Below are 16,817 nucleotides of genomic sequence, written 5' to 3' on the forward strand. Positions count from 1 at the left end.
GTCTGTCCGTCTGTCCGTCTGTCCGTCTGTCCGTCTGTCCGTCTGTCCGTCTGTCTGTTTCTACGCAAACTAGTCTCTCAGTTTTAAAGCTATCGGATTGAAACTTTGCACACACCCTTCTTTCCTTTGCACGCAGTATATAAGTCGGAACGGCCGGGATCGGCCGACTATATCCTATAGCTGCCATATAACTGATTGATCGGAAATGCCATAACTTTCGTGTTTGTAAAGTTAGGAAGTTGGGATTTTCTATGGGTTTTATATTTGGCCAATCAATCCGACCTACCAAATTTCATAAGGATCGGCCGACTATATCCTATAGCTGCCATATAACTGATTGATCGGAAATCCCATAACTTTGGTGTTTGTAAAGTTAGAAAGTTGGGATTTTCTATGGGTTTTATATTTGGCCAATCAATCCGACCTACCAAATTTCATAAGGATCGGCCGACTATATCCTATAGCTGCCATATAACTGATTGATCGGAAATGCCATAACTTTGGTGTTTGTAAAGTTAGAAAGTTGGGATTTTCTATGGGTTTTATATTTGGCCAATCAATCCGACCTACCAAATTTCATAAGGATCGGCCGACTATATCCTATAGCTGCCATATAACTGATTGATCGGAAATGCCATAACTTTGGTGTTTGTAAAGTTAGGAAGTTGGGATTTTCTATGGATTTTATTTTTGGCCAATCAATCCGACCTATCAAATTTCATAAGGATCGGCCGACTATATCCTATAGCTGCCATATAACTGAACGATTGGAAATGCCATAACTTTGTTGTTGTTAAAGTTAGGAAGTTCGGATTTTTTATGAGTATTAAGAATGCATCATATGAATAATTTTGGAGAATATAATTTACAGAGTATTCTGCAAGGGTATATCAACTTCGGCTCCGCCCGAAGTTAGCTTTCCTTTCTTGTTTTTGAACTTATTTAATTGTAAAGAAAATCATTTTATTGGATTTATTAGCTTGCTTAAATTTATTTTTTATTTATCTTGAACAATTCTTAAGCTTAAGAAAATAGTTTATTTCTAATATCAATCAAAAAACACCCCTTAACGAGGTGAAAAGTCATGACGATCGCACTTCCAAAATGCAACATTTCTGATATTAAATTTGGTGCGGCCCAAAGACTGAATTGGTGGCCATTTTACAATCTATATAGTGGTGTTAAAATAGTTGAGGTAGCTATTCTTCTGAAATGTCGAAAAAAAATATATATAAAAAATAATATCTTTAAACTCTTATAATACTATTCAGACTTTTTTTGCTATTTAAATATCACTTTTTAGAATATATACACTAGATATTAAAACATTATACTTCTGGAACTATTTTATCTATTATTTTCTTGAATCAGAAAAATCATAAAATTATGCATTTTTTTATTGACTGTAAGCTATTTACAAAACATTTTAAAAGACTATTTTAGAATTAATTTTTTACAAAATTACACCTCTGAAAATAAGTTTATTTTAAAGCACCCTAAATTTTAGACTGGTCATGGATACCAAACAAAATTATCACTTGGGTTTAATTCCGCTTGGCTTTTGGTTTTGGCTTGGAATTTTCATTCTTTATAAACAGTTCTTGCAAAAGGCGCCACACCCAACGGATCAGCAGGAAAAGACAAAAGAACACGAATATAATGCCGCCATACAGGATTAGAATGGCATCCAGGTTGTGGTACTGAATGAAGTTCAGATCCTGGGAGGCGCTCCTCAGATATTTGGCACCCTTGTGCCGGGACACGTGCTCCACCCAGAAAACAGCCCGCTCCAATGGAGTCTGAGGCTGATCCCGATATCTGTCTGACATGTCGCGCACCTTTTTGGTTGCCTCAGGATCTTCGATTAGTCGGTGAATGGCCGCCAAAAGTTTAGGGGCAGTCAAATCGTCGTAGTGTACCGTGACTCCATATCCATTCTGCTCGGCGCGAGCCATGTTCAGGAACTGATCGCCAAAGATTGGGATCCCCACAAAGGGTTTGCGGTGGTAAATGGACTCCGTGGTGCTCAGCAAACCGCCGTGGGTGATGAAGGCTATCACATTTTCATGGGCCAAAATATCGTCCTGGGGAAACCAGTCGGAGATGAAGACATTCGGTGGTTTTCCGGGCATATCTGTGTCCTCGAACTTCCACAGGACACGCTGCTTCAACTGGGCGAAGGTGTCGATCAGAGCCTGTCGTTTCTCCAGCGGCAGGATTGTGCTCTTTAGGTTGGAACCCATCGAGAAATAAATACATCCATGCTTTGCTCCCTCGATGAACTCTTGAATGTCCTTGGGCAGCGGCTGGCGTTTTCGATTAATGTGCATACCGCCAACCTCGATCATATTGGGTGAATAGGGTCGGGGAAAACTGAGGGAGACATGCTGATTCAGCAGCACCAAGGCCGTGTTCTTGCGCATCTCATAGAAGTCCTGCTTGTTGTTGGGGAAGTGCTTGCGGTAAATGACTTCTTGGCGCGGCAGATAGAAGTAGTTGAGGAACACATACTCGTAGGTGAGGAAGGCCAGGTTGCCCACCCGCTCGACGAGAGTCATGTGGTCACTGAACTTGAGCAGAGCACTCGGAACATATGAGGGCGGTGAGGGAGATCCAACCTATACGAGTAACAGAAGTATGATTTTAGTTTTGAGCCTTATAAAACTTATTCGATGGAAGTCTCACCAGATCTGTGTTCCAGCTAATGGCCCCAAAAGGACCGAGTCCTATAAGTGGGGCCTTGAAATGCTCTGCCAGTCCAAAATGAGCTTCGTTTACGAAAACCTCAGATATTACGGCGTCAAAGGTCTGATTCGAATTCATCAGTTCAATTACAGAGGGTTCACTCAGCAGACGTTCAGTTATTTCAATTCCCATGTCATAAACTTTCATGATCCTTTGGGCTAAGGGTTGCTTTGTTGATTCCAATATGTTTGTCATTCTTCCTAAGAATAAGTTAAATGAATTATTATTTTTTGAATTGAGTGACTAATATATTTGATAGTGGACTCTTGACAACAAATTTTGCATTATAGTATAATAAAACAAGAAAGGAAAGCTAACTTCGGGCGGAGCCGAAGTTGATATACCCTTGCAGAATACTCTGTAAATTATATTCTCCAAAATTATTCATATGATGCATTCTTAATACTCATAAAAAATCCCAACTTCCTAACTTTAAAAACACCAAAGTTATGGCATTTCCAATCGTTCAGTTATATGGCAGCTATAGGATATAGTCGGCCGATCCTTATGAAATTTGATAGGTCGGATTGATTGGCTAAAAATAAAACAGATAGAAAATCCCAACTTCCTAACTTCACAAACACCAAAGTTATGGCATTTCCGATCAATCAGTTATATGGCGGATATAGGATATAGTCGGCCGATCCTTATGAAATTTGGTAGGTCGGATTGATTGGCCTAATATAAAACCCATAGAAAATCCCAACTTCCTAACTTCACAAACACCAAAGTTATGGCATTTCCGATCAATCAGTTATATGGCAGCTATAGGATATAGTCGGCCGATCCCGGCCGTTCCGACATATATACTGCGTGCAAAGGAAAGAAGGGTGTGTGCAAAGTTTCAACTCGATAGCTTCAAAACTGAGAGACTAGTTTGCGTAGAAACAGACAGACGGACAGACGGACAGACAGACGGACAGACGGACATGGCTATATCAACTCAGGAGGTGATCCTGATCAAGAATATATATACTTTATAGGGTCGGAGATGTCTCCTTCACTGCGTTGCACACTTTTGACCAAAATTATAATACCCTCTGCAAGGGTATAATTAGCGATAAGAAACGAGATAGTGTCGATTTAGTGTATGAGCATTAATGGATTATAATGGTTACCTACGTTATCATAAACAATGAAACCAAAAAATGAGCCACTGATTTTTCATAAAAATTATCAAACCAATTATATAATCAATTCTTCTGTAACGGAGATTTTGTGTATTTGTTATCCATTAGATTGGGTGTTTTTATAAATTGTACTTTTCTCGTCTTAACGCAGTAAAACATTCAAGTTTATCTGTACAAAATATATATAAAAAAATATATACATGTGTCAAGGTCATCCAATATGAGTTATTTTTTAGTGAAGGGATTTCATATTTTTCAAATATATAGATGAAAGCCAAATGAAACAACCTTTTTAGTTTCTTGATTGTTACATAACTATTAACTGCGTTTTGTAACACCACAAAGTTATCTTTTTTGCATTAGAACGTGGTTTAATATTTGAGCAGAAAAATTTCATTCATGAAAGACAAACAAGTCTGATTGTGTAATGCTTATACCAATTTGTTAGCTAAACTCACCTTTCAAGTCTGCCAGAACCTTCCTTAACGTCACATCTTTAATGTTTTTAATGGGTTTTTTCAGCTCAAAAGGGGAGATAATGGTCACCTGATGTCCTGCGCTGGCTAATCCCTTGGCCAGAGCAGATCCCACATGGTAATGGGATCGGGCAGCGGTAGGGAGAACCACCAAGTAGTTATAAGCCGATGCACAGCTTAAAAAACAAAGAAACAGCAGGGCCAGAAAACTCTTTTGGCCAGCGGTTGGTTTCATTTTTCCCGTTTTTGGACTTTGATTTCTAACAAGTAATTGCACTTAATTTTGGCCACTTGTGAACTGTTTTTTACGGGGTATATAATATCGCCTCAGCGATTAGGAATAAACTGAAGGCCGCTGCTAGCCTTTGATGGGGTATTTATATGTGGTTGGGTTAGGACCCATTTTGGGGAGAAGGAGACTTCTTGTATTGGTATCTCGGGCGCTTTATCGCTCTCATGACCAGCAACAGTACACTCAAGATCTCTCTTCATATCTATGATTATCTATTATCGTTACGCTGCCGAAATCGAACAATCAATTTGTGTAGGCTACTCACGATACAAACGCTCTCACCTGTTTTCTTTGCTTTGTTTATAATTTCAGTCAAAAGTTTGCAACGCAGTGAAGGAGACATTTCCGACCCTATAAAGTATATAATCTTGATCAGCATCACCAAGAGAGTCGATCTAGCCATGTCCGTGCTTCTGTCATACCTAATCCCATTGCACTTATTAATGGATAGCGCAGAATGACCGGCTTCTTGGCAAAATCCAGAATCTTCGCCAAACTATGGGATAGAAATGAGTACAGCTAAATAAAGTTAAATGGTAACTATTTGAAAAACATTTAATTATTAAACAAATTTAAAAAATGTCAAGCTTAGTTGACAAAAATTATATTATTATTTGAAGCATTTCGAGTTTAAAGGTATTTGTGTAGTTAGGGATAACTACTTCAAAAAATAAAAGATTTTAATATAATTTCCAATACATATTAGCAATTTGGATAAATTTCTAACAATTTTTATTTGAGTGAAAAAGTTCTCAAAAATTATGAAATGGAATATATTTTTAAAACACGGCAATACCAACTAATTTTTTGTTGACCCATTAAGAATTAGGCAAGTTTTCATCTTATCAGATTACAAATGACAATTCAAAGATAAGACTCACCTCCAATTACGGTGATAATAATTGGTGTGTCGACATCGATTAAATTTTTAGAGGTTTCTTTTGGGGAATGACGATATCAGTGTGACTTTCTGACCGGCGTCAACTAAACCATTGGCCAAAGCGATGGTAAGAGTACCCCAAACCTGGCCCAAAAAGGGCACCAAAATAAAAAGTCAATTCTTGAGAAGTCCACAACGCATTTTCACAGCACTTTCAGAAGTTTTTAACCAAAATGAAGAGCGACTGTTTTTGAGCTGTTAACTATTGGATTTGATAAGAGTGGATAAGAGTTGTGAGTGGATACGTTTGAAGTGGTTATCCTACACATTGGTGGTCTTACGCGCATTATCTCTTTATTTAATTTTCGGCTTACATTTTCAGCTATAGCTCACTCAACAGTCGCCTTTATCTACACACTTTTCCACAATCAAACATGTAAGATTACATTTTAGCTTGTGTTCATACTGCGTTGGGCCTCAACCAGTAGAACTTCACAATAAGCTGTCTCTGATATCAATGTTCTGTAAATTTATGTTGAGCGCGGCAAACATTCTCAGTTTGTTAAGAAACGTGGTGGGTGTCAGTTCCTCGATCGATTTTCATCATTATGCGTTTATTGGCCTTTATTTTTGGAATAACAGTTAGCTTGGGATACTCAAATGCTTACAACTTCCTAATGATTCTAAACTCGGCGTGTCATTCGCATTTTAATGTGGGTCATGCCTTGGCCAAGGGATTGGTCAATTCAGGACATGAGATTACTGTAGTTTCCGTGTTTCCTCTGAAGAATCCCATACCAGGTTATCATGATATCAATGTACCAAATGTGATTAACGTAATGAATGGTAAGTACAAATATTATTATTTAAGAAACTATTTAATTTTTTAATTTAACTTTATTAAATCAAATTTTAAAATTTTTTTAGGAGACATTGCTGCTTTGTGGGAATCCATCCAAAAACCAGTAACTCAGAAGCTCATTGATTACTATCAAATGGGATTCCGCATAACAAGAGGACTTTTCGAGGACTCCAATTTCCAGGATTTTTTAAGGAGCAATCAAAGTTTCGATGCCGTGATTTGCGAGACCTTTTATAATGATGCCCACTATGGCTTAGCAGAACACTTCAAGGCCCCACTCATTGGATTGAGCACGGGTGGAGGTCTGACCTTTATCACAGATATGGTAAGTAAATCTCCACCGAATTTATCGTGAGTTTTCGTAAATAAAAAATGATCATAACATGCATCGGAATTAAAGAGTAATAAAGCTTACAAAATTTTGCGATAAATGTTTTAAGTAAATTCAAGTAACTATCTTACAATTTATTAACGTTTCGTAATTTCAGAATAATAAAGTTTACAACTTTTAAGCGATAAATCTTTAAGGCGTTGAAATTTGTACACACCCTTGAGTTTTATTATCCCATTAAGATTTATCTTTAGGATTAAGTTCTATGTTTTCCTAAATGGTTTAATTTAATATTTGCAACCCGTTTCCAAAGTAGGATATTTTATTGGACCTACTAATTTATAATTCATTTATAATTTTCATTTTTAGGTTGGATCACCAGCTCCAGCTTCGTTTGTGCCCCACATAATGTTGCCCTTCAATGATCACATGTCGCTCTATGATCGCCTTCTAAACGTGGCTTTCCTTGCCTATGAACGATTTCTACTAGACTACTATTATTTACCGGGACAGGAGCAGCTCTACAAGGAGTTCTTCCCGGACAACAAAAGGTGTTTCTACGAAATGCGCAGGAATGCCTCGCTGGTGCTCATCAACCAGCATGCGTCCCTGAGTTTCCCACGACCTTACTCACCCAACATGATTGAAGTGGGTGGCTTCCCGAGAAGATCGGAAGATTTATCAATGAATCGGAGCACGGAGCCATCTACTTCTCCATGGGTTCGAATCTCAAGAGCAAGGACTTGCCGCCAGGAAAGATTCAAGAGATTCTGAGAGCGTTCCGTGGACTGAAACAGCGAGTTCTTTGGAAATTCGAACTGGAGGATCTGCCCCAAAAGCCAGAGAATGTATACATCTCGGACTGGTTCCCACAGACCGACATTCTAGCCCATCCGAAGGTCTTGGCTTTTGTGACCCACGGAGGAATGCTGAGCACCACGGAGTCCATTTATCATGGCAAACCAGTCATCGGATTGCCGATCTTCAGCGACCAGTTCTTCAATATGGCCCATGCCGAGCAGACTGGCTATGGCATTATGCTGGACTTTAAATCCCTGAAGGCCCAGGATTTCCGGGAGGCCATCGAGAGGATTACCAGTGAGCCGGCCTACACTAGAGTGGTGCAGGGCATGTCCTTCCGGTATCGGGATCAGCAACAGACGCCCCTGGAAAATGCCATATACTGGGTGGAACATGTGACCCGTCACCAGGGAGCTGCCTACTTGCGGAGTGCGGCCCAAAGACTGAATTGGTGGCAATATTACAATGTGGATGTGCTTTTAATAATTGTAGGGTTAGTTATATTTCTGGGAATCGTTGTTCTTCTTGCTATTTTTAAGCTGTTTAGGAAATTCCTTTCTGGGGGAAAGAGAAAAGAAATGAAAGTTAAAATTAACTAAAGATGCCCTTTTTTAATGAAAATTACAAAAGCTAGGTCTGAATAATAAAAAAAGTACATATGTATACATATACTTCAGAATGAAGGTATTAAAACTTTCTTTCTTGTTTTTTTTTTACATTTTTATTATTATTGAATAATTTCTTAGCTTGAAAAAAAGTTATTTCTAATATTGCAAGTTTTATATATATTGATTTAAATAATCATAATTGAAACCCTATTTAAACAAATAAGTGGGGTTTATGAGTATAAAGTTTTCTTAGCATCTTTACTGGCCTTGCCTTTTTATTTTTTGAAATTTATTTATTAAGCTTTAATGGTAATGGCAAACATGGGGATGGAAATAATTGTTAATGTTTTGTCTTCACAGCCCTTCCCATAATATTACTAATTTGATAATTAAATAATTTTTATACCCTTGCAGAGGGTATTATAATTTTGGTCAAAAGTGTGCAACGCAGTGAAGGAGACATCTCCGACCCTATAAAGTATATATATTCTTGATCAGGATCACCTCCTGAGTTGATATAGCCATGTCCGTCTGTCCGTCTGGCTGTTTCTACGCAAACTAGTCTCTCAGTTTTAAAGCTATCGAGTTCAAACTTTGCACACACCCTTCTTTCCTTTGCACGCAGTATATATGTCAGAACGGCCGAGATCGGCCGACTATATCCTATAGCTGCCATATAACTGATTGATCGGAAATGGCATAACTTTGGTGTTTGTAAAGTTAGGAAGTTGGGATTTTCTAGAGGTTTTATTTTTGACCAATCAATCCGACATACTAAATTTCATAAGGATCGGCCGACTATATCCTATAGCTGCCATATAACTGAATGATCGGAAATGCTATAACTTTGGTGTTTGTAAAGTTAGGAAGTTGGGATTTTCTATGGGTTTCATTTTTAGCCAATCAATCCGACCTATTAAATTTCATAAGGATCGGCCGACTATATCTTATAGCTGCCATATAACTGAACAATTGGAAATGCTTTAACTTTGGTGTTTTTAAAGTTAGGAAGTTGGGATTGAGTATTAAGAATGCATATTATGAATAATTTTGGAGAATATAATTTACAGAGTATTCTGCAAGGGTATATCAACTTCGGCTCCGCCCGAAGTTAGCTTTCCTTTCTTGTTTAACTTAAACTAATTTATTTTCTTTTTTAGACTTTTAGACCTTAGTTTACTGCCTTTTACTTTAATAATCACAAGACGTATTGTGAAAAAGATTAAAAGAAAAACCAAGCCTATAACCGCAAAGAACACAGCCAGCACATCCAAATTATGGTATTCCACGAAGTTCAGATCCTGACAGGCACTTCTCATGTACTTAGCTCCCTTTTGTCGAGTCACATGCTCCACCCAGTACACAGCCCTCTCCAGAGGCGTTTCCTTCTGATCCCGGAACTGATTGGACATGATCTTGACCCGTTCAAGGTAGCTGGGATCACTGGTGATCCTATCGATGGCAGACCGGAACAAAGGAGCTGTGAGTTGGGCGTAGTTTACGGTGATTCCATATCCCGATTGTTCGGCCTTTGCCATGTTCATAAACTGATCGCCGAAAAAGGGAATTCCCACGACCGGTTTTCCATGGTAAATCGATTCCATGGTGCTCAAAAGTCCGCCATGGGTTATGAAGGCAATCACTTTGTCGTGTGCCAGAATATCGTCTTGTGGGAACCACTTCGATACAAATACATTATCGGGTTTGTCAGCAAAGGTTTCCTCCTCATACTTCCAAAGTACCCGGTACTTAAGACTCCTTAAAGTCTCCACAATTGCTTTTCGTTTCTCCTTGGGCAAATCTTTGCTTTTCAGATTGGAGCCCAATGAGAAATAGATTACCCCGTGCTCGGCTCCCTCGACGAATTCCCGAATATCCTTGGGCAGGGGCTTCGGCTCCTTGCGATTCACGTGCATGCCACCCACTTCGATCATATTTGGCGAATACGGACGTGGATTGCTCAGCGAAACATGATTGTTTAGCAACACCAACGAAGTACTTTTGCGCATCTCATAGAAGTCCTGTTTGTTGTTGGGAAAGTATTTCCTATACAGCACTTCGTGTCTGGGTAGATTGATCAAGTTCTGGTAGAAAAATTCGTATATCTGGAATCCCAGATTTTGGGCTCGCTCCCAGAAGTTCATGTGGTCACCGAAACGGAGTAAATTATGCGGCACATACGAAGGTGGTGAGGGAGTGCCCACCAAATCTGAAGTCCATCCTGTAGCTCCCAAAGAGCTCAGGGTGATCAGTGGAGCTCCAAAGTGTTCGGCAAATCCGTAGTGGGCGTCGTTCATGAAGCTCTCGCAGATGACTCCATCGAAGGTACGGTTTTGACCCAACAGCTCCTTCACCGCCGGAGCCTTAAAAAGAGCTTCTGTCAAGTCCAATCCCATTGCACTCATATATGGATAGCGCAGAACGACCGGTCTCTTGGCATTCTCCAGAATCCTCGCTTTGTAAACTATTGGATACAAATAAGTGAAGGTAAATAGAGAAGTTTAAGTTCTTTTCTTGAAATAATTTTTGATATTTAGCAAGCAAATATATTTATCAAACAATGAAAAAGATTTATGGCATTTTTTTACATACCTAAAAAGCTATAACTTTGTATAAATTGAATAGAATTATATTTTTTAGCATTCAGAATCTGATTCTGAGGTTATGCATAACTTCTACAAAATATAAGATTTTTGTTCTTCTGCTTAGGTAATTTAATTTGTTTTAAACCAAATATTAAAGCAATTTCGAAAAATAACAATACAAAATTAAATCTTTTAATAAAAGCCGACAAAAGCAACCAATTTGTTGTTGACCCATTGAGAATTAGGCATGTTCTACCTTATCAGATGACGCAAAATTATTCTAAGCGATAAGAAATTACGTGCCAGTTAGCGAATAAGTTTTACTAAACCACTTAAAAATAAGACTCACCTTCCATTACGGTGATAATATTTGGTGTGTGAATATCGATTAGATTTTTGACGGGTTTCTTCTGGGGAAATGGCGATATCAATGTGACCTCATGACCGGCGGTAGTTAAGCCTTTGGCCAACGCCAATCCTACGTCGTGATGTGATTTAGATGCAGTGTGGCTCACCAACAGGAAAGAGTAGCCCCAAACCTGGCCCAAAAAGGGCACTAAAATAAAAAGCCAAGAATTGAGGAGCCAACAACGCATTATGACAGCACCTTCGGAAGTTCTAACCAGACTGAAGAGCGACTGCTTTTGTAGCTGCTAGTTATAGAATTTGATAAGATAAGTTGTGAGTGGATTAGCAATACGTTTGAAGAGTTTTTACAAATTGATATATTATTTTGGGTACAATATACTAAAAACTAATTTTCTGGTTAAGCTTTATCTGTATTAATTTGTTTAAGTTTTACTTTACTTTGTCATTTATAAGAAAAATTAACAAATAGATCTTAATAATTGTTAAATAATAAATATATATTTTAATAAATTTAATATTATAATTTTCATTATACTTAATATTTTCAAGTTCTCTTTATTTTTTCTTGTTCTCTTACACGCATTATCACTTAATTCTTCTCACTACAAAATACTCTTTGCTTAATAGCTTTTGAGTTGAGTCAAACGAGTTTTGTTTGTGTGTGCTCTTTTGAGAACTTAAGTGGTTTAATTCATATGCTGATTGATCAGCACAATTCACTTCTTGACACTACACTACATATTTAAACACTCTTGATATTTATACAATAGTAAAGCCAAAATAAACTGGCTTAGAAAATAAATATTAGTTGTTTATATTGGAAAAATATGAACTTACGAATAAAATCAACTAGTTACAGTAATGTTTGACTAATATTTTCAGCTATAGCTCACTCATCAGTCGACTTGACCTACACAATTTACTACAATCAAACAAGTGTGTTTACCTTTTGGCTTCTGTCCACACCGTGCTGAGCCTCACGCAAATTAAGAATTTCACAATAATCGAGTGGAAATGATATCTATATAAAGATATGTTGAGCACGGCAAACATGCTCAGTTTGTTAAAGCAGCGTGCTCTGCTCGGTTCGGTTATAAGTTCCTCGATCGATTTTCAGCATCATGCGTTTATTGGCCTTCATTTTGGGAATAACAATTAGCTTTGGATTCTCAAATGCTTACAATTTCCTAATGATTCTAAACTCGGCGGGACGGTCGCATTTTAATGTGGGTCATGCCTTGGCCAAGGGATTGGTCAATTCAGGACATGAGATTACTGTAGTATCCGTATTTCCCCTGAAGAATCCCATACCAGGTTATCACGATGTCAATGTACCAAATGTGATTAAAGTAATGCGGGGTGAGTATAATATTACGATTATTTTTGTACCCTTGCGGAGGGTATTATAATTTCAGTCAAAAGTTTGCAACGCAGTGAAGGAGACTATATCATAAAGCTCCCATAGGAACAATCGCCAAAAAAAATATAAAAAAAGTATAACTTTGTTGTTTTTAATTTTTTTTTTAATTTTTGGTATTTGGTAATATTAAAATACTATGGTATTACGAATTTATTCCAATTAAAATCGGACAAAAATATCTTGTAATTGAGTGACCCAAAATTTGTCTTCTAGAGTCCATAACTTTACCAAATTAAAGCCGATTCCAAAGTGGCATACCTCTAAAGACTTGTGGTTCGATTCTCTAAAAATCTGCATTCAACATTTTCAATTTACCGTTGATCAAATTTTTAACCCATTTTCATGTTAGTTATTTCTAATTTTCCAATATATTGTAATAGAGTGACCCAAAATTGGTCTTCGAGAGACCATAACTTTACTAAACTTAAGTCGATTCCAAAGTGGCATACCTCTAAAGACTTGTGGTTCGATTCTCTAAAAATCTGCATTCAATATTTTCAATTTACCGTTGATCAAATTTTTAACCCATTTTCATGTTAGTTATTTCTAATTTTCCGATTGCTTGTTTAACGTTGACCCAAAATTGGACTTCTAGAGTCCATAACTTTACCAAACTTAAGCCGATTCCAAAGTGGCATACCTCTAAAGACTTGTGGTTCGATTCTCTAAAAATCTGCATTCAATATTTTCAATTTACCGTTGATCAAATTTTGAACCCTTTTTTATGTTAGTTATTTCTAACTTTCCAATGTCTTGTAATAGAGTGACCCAAAATTGGACTTCTAGCGTCCATAACTTTACCAAACTTAAGCCGATCCCAAAGTGGCATACCTCTAAAGACTTGTGGTTCGATTCTCTAAAAATCTGCATTCAACATTTTCAATTTACCGTTGATCAAATTTTTAACCCATTTTCATGTTAGTTATTTCTAATTTTCCGATTGCTTGTTTAACGTTGACCCAAAATTGGACTTCTAGAGTCCATAACTTTACCAAACTTAAGCCGATTCCAAAGTGGCATACCTCTAAAGACTTGTGGTTCGATTCTCTAAAAATCTGCATTCAAAATTTTCAATTTACCGTTGATCAAATTTTTAACCCATTTTCATGTTAGTTATTTCTAACTTTTCAATGTCTTGTAATAGAGTGGCCCAAAATTGGTCTTCGAGAGATCATAACTTTACCAAACTTAAGCCGATTCCAAAGTGGCATACCTCTAAAGACTTGTGGTTTGATTCTCTAAAAATCTGCATTCAACATTTTCCATTTACCGATGATCAAATTTTTAACCCATTTTCATGTTAGTTTTTTCTAACTTTCCAATGCCTTGTAATAGAGTGACCCAAAGTTGCACTTCTAGAGTCCATAACTTTACCAAACTTAAGCCGATTCCAAAGTGGCATACCTCTAAAGACTTGTGGTTCGATTCTCTAAAAATCTGCATTCAACATTTTCAATTTACCGTTGATCAAATTTTTAACCCATTTTCATGTTAGTTATTTCTAACTTTTCAATGTCTTGTAATAGAGTGGCCCAAAATTGGTCTTCGAGAGATCATAACTTTACCAAACTTAAGCCGATTCCAAAGTGGCATACCTCTAAAGACTTGTGGTTTGATTCTCTAAAAATCTGCATTCAACATTTTCCATTTACCGATGATCAAATTTTTAACCCATTTTCATGTTAGTTTTTTCTAACTTTCCAATGCCTTGTAATAGAGTGACCCAAAGTTGCACTTCTAGAGTCCATAACTTTACCAAACTTAAGCCGATTCCAAAGTGGCATACCTCTAAAGACTTGTGATTTGATTCTCTAAAAATCTGCATTTCAAACTTTACCAAATTCAAGCCGATAATGCACAGACATAGCTTCATTGTTTTTAGTAATATAGGCATACAAATTGAAATTTAGTCGTTTTGTAATAACTGCATGCGTATATAAACTTCGACTTGCCAATGTTTGCTTCCTTCCTTATTTGTAGCTTTATTTTATTAATTAAAAAACTGTGTTTTTTATTAGGAGACATTGCTGCCTTGTGGAAATCCATTCAAAAACCAGTAACTCAGAAGCTTATTGATCACTATCAAATGGGATTCCGCATAACAAGAGGTCTTTTCGAGGACTCCAATTTCCAGGATTTTTTAAGGAGCAATCAAAGTTTCGATGCCGTAATTTGTGAGACATTTTATAATGATGCCCACTATGGCTTAGCAGAACACTTCAAGGCCCCACTCATTGGATTGAGCACGGGTGGAGGTCTGACCTTTATCACAGATATGGTAAGTAATCATTACCGAATTTATTAGGAATTAAAGAATAATAAAGTTTTAGGTTTTGCGATCAATCTTTAACGTAAGTTTCAGACTAGTTAAGATAATTTTATAAATATTTTCCAAAATTCACGAAATACCTTTTGGAGGAATACTCTTCTTATGTTTTTAGACTTAGTACCTTTCTTTTGGCCTACTAATTTATAATTTTTCTTTATAGGTTGGATCACCAGCTCCAGCTTCCTTTGTGCCCCACATAATGTTGCCCTTCAATGATCACATGTCGCTCTATGAACGCCTTCTAAACGTGGCTTTCCTTGCCTATGAACGATTTCTACTAGACTACTATTATTTACCGGGACAGGAGCAGCTCTACAAGGAGTTCTTCCCGGAAAACAAAAGGTGTTTCTACGAAATGCGCAGGAATGCCTCGCTGGTGCTCATCAACCAGCATGCGTCACTGAGTTTCCCACGACCTTACTCACCCAACATGATTGAAGTGGGTGGCATGCATATCGATGGCAATCTAAGCCCGCTTCCCGAGAAGATCGAAAGATTTATCAATGAATCGGAGCACGGAGCCATCTACTTCTCCATGGGTTCGAATCTCAAGAGCAAGGACTTACCGCCAGCAAAGGTTCAAGAGATTCTGAGAGCGTTCCGTGGACTAAAACAGCGAGTTCTCTGGAAATTCGAGCTGGAGGATCTGCCCCAAAAGCCAGAGAATGTCTACATCTCCGACTGGTTCCCACAGACCGACATTCTAGCCCATCCGAAGGTCTTGGCTTTTGTGACCCACGGAGGAATGCTGAGCACCACGGAGTCCATTTATCATGGCAAACCAGTCATCGGATTGCCAATCTTCAGCGACCAGTTCTTCAATATGGCCCATGCCGAGCAGACTGGCTATGGCATTATGCTGGACTTTAAGTCCCTGAAGGCCCAGGATTTCAGAGACGCGATCGAGAGGATCACCAGTGAGCCGGCCTTCACTAGAGTAGTGCAGGGCATGTCCTTCCGGTATCGGGATCAGCAGCAGACGCCCTTGGAAAATGCCATATACTGGGTGGAACATGTGACCCGTCACCAGGGAGCTGCCTACTTGCAGAGTGCGGCCCAAAGACTGAATTGGTGGCAATATCACAATGTGGATGTGCTTTTAATAATTGTAGGGTTAGTTATATTTCTGGGAATCGTTGTTCCTCTTGCTATTTTTAAGCTGTTTAGGAAATTCCTTTCTGGGGGAAAGAGAAAAGAAATGAAAGTTAAAAGTAACTAAATAAATAAATTTTTGCTGAAAATAAAACATTAATAAGTGGATATAAGCGTGAATAATAAGAAGTCTTATGTATATGAAAATTGATGGATAGAAATTTATGAAATACTGATATATCTCGAACAAGAAAGAAAAGTTTTTTTTTTTAACTAAGAATATTCGTAAATGGGTGATCATTGGAATATTGTAATAATTGTAAGACAAACACTATATTTTTGAAAACCTCAGTTACATTTAATAATAGTTCTTTAGACTTTAAATCTTTACATCCTCACAATTTAGATTGTTAAAAGCAATGTAAAACTATAAATGAAAAATAATCCATGCCTATTAAGTTTATTCAATCTATTTAATTATCTCTAACAAACGGTTGTAATTGCCAAACATTTGAATTTCTGCCCCGGTTTCAAATTTCATAGACCCACTTCCATTTTCGAGGCCAAAAACAAATTACTACCTAACAGCATGCTGCACAAAATTGTTTTCATCTTTTCCACCTATTGCACAAACAATTGCTAACTCGCATCGAAAAGTTGGGATGTATTTTCATGGGCTGCCAAAAATACATTTGGCTTTTCCTATTATTGGCCACGTTATCAATGCACACACGTGCCGGTCGCTGATTGATTTCGCTGGGAAACGAGTGAACAATATAAACCAAACGTAAATGCCAAAACAAAATTGGAAAAAAAGACGATGGGGGACAAAAATTTAAATAGGCACTCGAGCATTAAATTAAGCAGCAACAACTTAGTTCGCGGAAAATCAGTCAG

At 37.6% G+C, this 16,817-nt stretch overlaps 3 protein-coding genes and 1 pseudogene across 3 annotated transcripts; 2 read left to right on the forward strand and 2 right to left on the reverse strand.

Moving 5' to 3' along the window:
- Nucleotides 1–1,518: 1,518 nt before the first annotated feature.
- Nucleotides 1,519–4,673, reverse strand: LOC108041915 (UDP-glycosyltransferase UGT5-like). The gene is made up of 3 exons (XM_044458916.1): nucleotides 4,334–4,673; nucleotides 2,686–2,945; nucleotides 1,519–2,618 (listed from the first exon to the last, which is right to left on the reverse strand). The coding sequence occupies exons 1-3, from the start codon at nucleotides 4,584–4,586 to the stop codon at nucleotides 1,545–1,547; spliced, it is 1,587 nt and encodes a 528-aa protein (XP_044314851.1). The 5' UTR covers nucleotides 4,587–4,673; the 3' UTR covers nucleotides 1,519–1,544.
- Nucleotides 4,674–6,075: 1,402 nt separating this feature from the next.
- Nucleotides 6,076–8,589, forward strand: LOC123037569 (annotated as a pseudogene).
- Nucleotides 8,590–9,231: 642 nt separating this feature from the next.
- LOC108042752 (UDP-glucosyltransferase 2) lies at nucleotides 9,232–11,323 on the reverse strand. The gene is made up of 2 exons (XM_017121186.2): nucleotides 11,060–11,323; nucleotides 9,232–10,589 (listed from the first exon to the last, which is right to left on the reverse strand). Exons 1-2 carry the CDS (start codon nucleotides 11,304–11,306, stop codon nucleotides 9,265–9,267), a joined length of 1,572 nt encoding a protein of 523 aa, XP_016976675.1. The 5' UTR covers nucleotides 11,307–11,323; the 3' UTR covers nucleotides 9,232–9,264.
- An 835-nt stretch (nucleotides 11,324–12,158) lies between these two features.
- On the forward strand, nucleotides 12,159–16,156 carry LOC108042754 (UDP-glycosyltransferase UGT5). The gene is made up of 3 exons (XM_017121188.2): nucleotides 12,159–12,438; nucleotides 14,518–14,777; nucleotides 14,989–16,156. Exons 1-3 carry the CDS (start codon nucleotides 12,201–12,203, stop codon nucleotides 16,045–16,047), a joined length of 1,557 nt encoding a protein of 518 aa, XP_016976677.1. The 5' UTR covers nucleotides 12,159–12,200; the 3' UTR covers nucleotides 16,048–16,156.
- Nucleotides 16,157–16,817: the final 661 nt, after the last annotated feature.

Source organism: Drosophila rhopaloa, unplaced genomic scaffold, assembly GCF_018152115.1.
Source record: "Drosophila rhopaloa isolate 14029-0021.01 unplaced genomic scaffold, ASM1815211v1 contig_178, whole genome shotgun sequence".
In the NCBI taxonomy this organism is placed as follows: Eukaryota; Metazoa; Arthropoda; class Insecta; order Diptera; family Drosophilidae; genus Drosophila; species Drosophila rhopaloa.